This window comes from Berghia stephanieae, chromosome 9 (assembly GCF_034508935.2).
Source record: "Berghia stephanieae isolate SIO BIC M18660-M18661 chromosome 9, UCSD_Bste_1.3, whole genome shotgun sequence".
Classification (NCBI taxonomy): Eukaryota; Metazoa; Mollusca; class Gastropoda; order Nudibranchia; family Aeolidiidae; genus Berghia; species Berghia stephanieae.
Genome location: NC_088368.1, coordinates 42,141,850 through 42,143,966, shown reverse-complemented (window position 1 = coordinate 42,143,966; position 2,117 = coordinate 42,141,850). Strand labels below are relative to the sequence as shown.

At 42.2% G+C, this 2,117-nt stretch overlaps 1 protein-coding gene across 1 annotated transcript in view; it reads right to left on the bottom strand.

Moving 5' to 3' along the window:
* Positions 1 to 1,300: 1,300 nt before the first annotated feature.
* LOC144980265 (uncharacterized) overlaps positions 1,301 to 2,117 on the bottom strand; it is a 20,918-nt gene continuing 20,101 nt past the window's right edge. The window contains exon 4 of the mRNA XM_078927894.1: positions 1,301 to 2,117. Within this exon, the coding sequence (XP_078784020.1) occupies positions 2,012 to 2,117 (106 nt within the window). The 3' untranslated portion in view covers positions 1,301 to 2,011.

Here is a 2,117-nt window from a genome sequence, read left to right as displayed (position 1 = left end):
GAAAATGTGAGTAAAGAGCCTTTCCCAAGGACAGTTACTCAACTATGCGCCGAGCGAGGTTCGAACCCAGGACCTTCCGATCCGAAAGCGAGTGCCATACCACATAGCCGTCTACACAGTGTCTGGGCATCTGTCCGGTCGTGAATGGCGGCTTAACTGGACGTCTAAATGGGCCATAGGGGGGGGGGGGGGCGGGTCCGTGTAGATCAGTTGATAGAGCACTCGCTTCACAGGCAAAGGGACATTGATCGATCCCGGGTGCAGGCAGTCGAGATTTTTTTCTGACACCCCCCCCCTCCCCTTACCCCTGTCCAGCCAGAAGTGAATGGGTAGCTGAGTCTGTTAGATTTGGCGGAAATTACTTTGCAAATCAGTCACATATCTCACAGTTTACTTACTTATTTACTTATCCGAGCCAACGACCACCTGAGCTCCAGCTCTTTGGTCTTGTGCCATGACGTAGAAGTTAGGCGTCTTTTGTAGTTGTTCAGGTGACTATAAAGTGTGTTATTGATGATTGGATTTATCATCACAGTTAAGACCCAGGGCGTGACGAACCTCTGTTTATGAAATATGGCCCTTTAAGCAGAAAGAATAACTGAAATAGATGACTGCAAGCCAGGAAACAGTAGGTGGCGGGGAATGAATGGGCGACCGTCAATCATGAAAGAGACTGTGGGAAAGACAGAATGGAGGCTTCTTGGCTAAACCCTATAGGGAATGGAATTAGCGGAAGAGTAGCCTCCCTTGATTGGACGTCACCGTACATAGAGAACGTCAACATGGTTTTGCGCATGCGTCTCTCTCGTCCTCGCTTTCGGTGAAGTGTCTAATTGCCGCTTTCACCGGAAGCGAGGACAAGAGACACATGCGCAAAACCAATATGACTTTCTCTCTCTAATAACTTCTCCGTCGGTGACGTCCAATCAAGGTACGCTACTCTTCCACTAATCTCATTCCCTATAAAGATTAATTAAATGAGGAACATTCATCTGCAGCTCAACTCCTGATGTTATGCAGCTGACAAGGAATACAGGTTAGGGTGGGAAGACAGATCAGAGATTTCCCAGCATGCTATGACAAAAAAAAAAATAAATAAATAAAAAAAACAAAAAAAACTCTCACAGTTAAAAAAAGACACAAGACCTGATAAGAGAAATTTTATTATGAATATGTAACAATATTTATTGTTCAATTGTTTACGCATATAAACTTTTTTACCTTTCATGCTTGACATTTATTGATTTCAGAACTAAAATGAATAATGGATATTAATTTAAGCGATTAAAATTTAAAAAAAGACAAAAACGTTGAAAAATAAAACCCCGAAGCAAAGATTGGTGGTTCTGGAACATTCAAGTAAATAACAATGTAAAATTGAATATAAGCTTCAAGTGAATATACGAAAACAGATAAAATGGACGTTTCGGGTTTCCCCTTTATCAACAAAACAGGATGAATGAAATACTACAGACGAATGATATAATGTGGTAGCGGCGTGGTTGACATGAATGATTCATCTTAACAACGAAACTACCACATTATTTCATTCATCTGCAGTGCTTCATTCATTCATCCTGTTTTGTTGATAAAGGGGAAATCCGAAACGTCCATCATTATCTGTTTTCGTTTATTACATTGAAGCTTACATTCAATTTCATCACATTGCTATAGGGAATGAGATTAGCGGAAGAGTAGCGTCCCTTGATTGGAAGTCATCTTACAGAGAGAACGTCAAAATGGTTTTGCGCATGCGTCTCTCTCGTCCTCGCTTAGTGGAAGAGTAGCGTCCCTTGATTGGAAGTCACGAGCGGAAAAGTTATTAGAGAGAGAAATTCACGTTGGTTGTGCGGCATGAGACACTTCACCAAAAGAGAGACGCATGCGCAAAACCATTTTGACGTTCTCTCTGTAAGGTGACGTCCGATCAAGGGACGCTACTCTTCCGCTAATCTCATTCCCTATTCAATTCTTCGAGCTTCGTGCAGCAACATTCACATGACTGGACTATTCATATTTTCTTCAGCCCTTTCTCCAGTTTTTTGATATATTGCTGGTGTGCCTCGGCTGACTCCTTGTGGCTTTCAATGTGGACTTTATGCTTGACATCTTTGTCC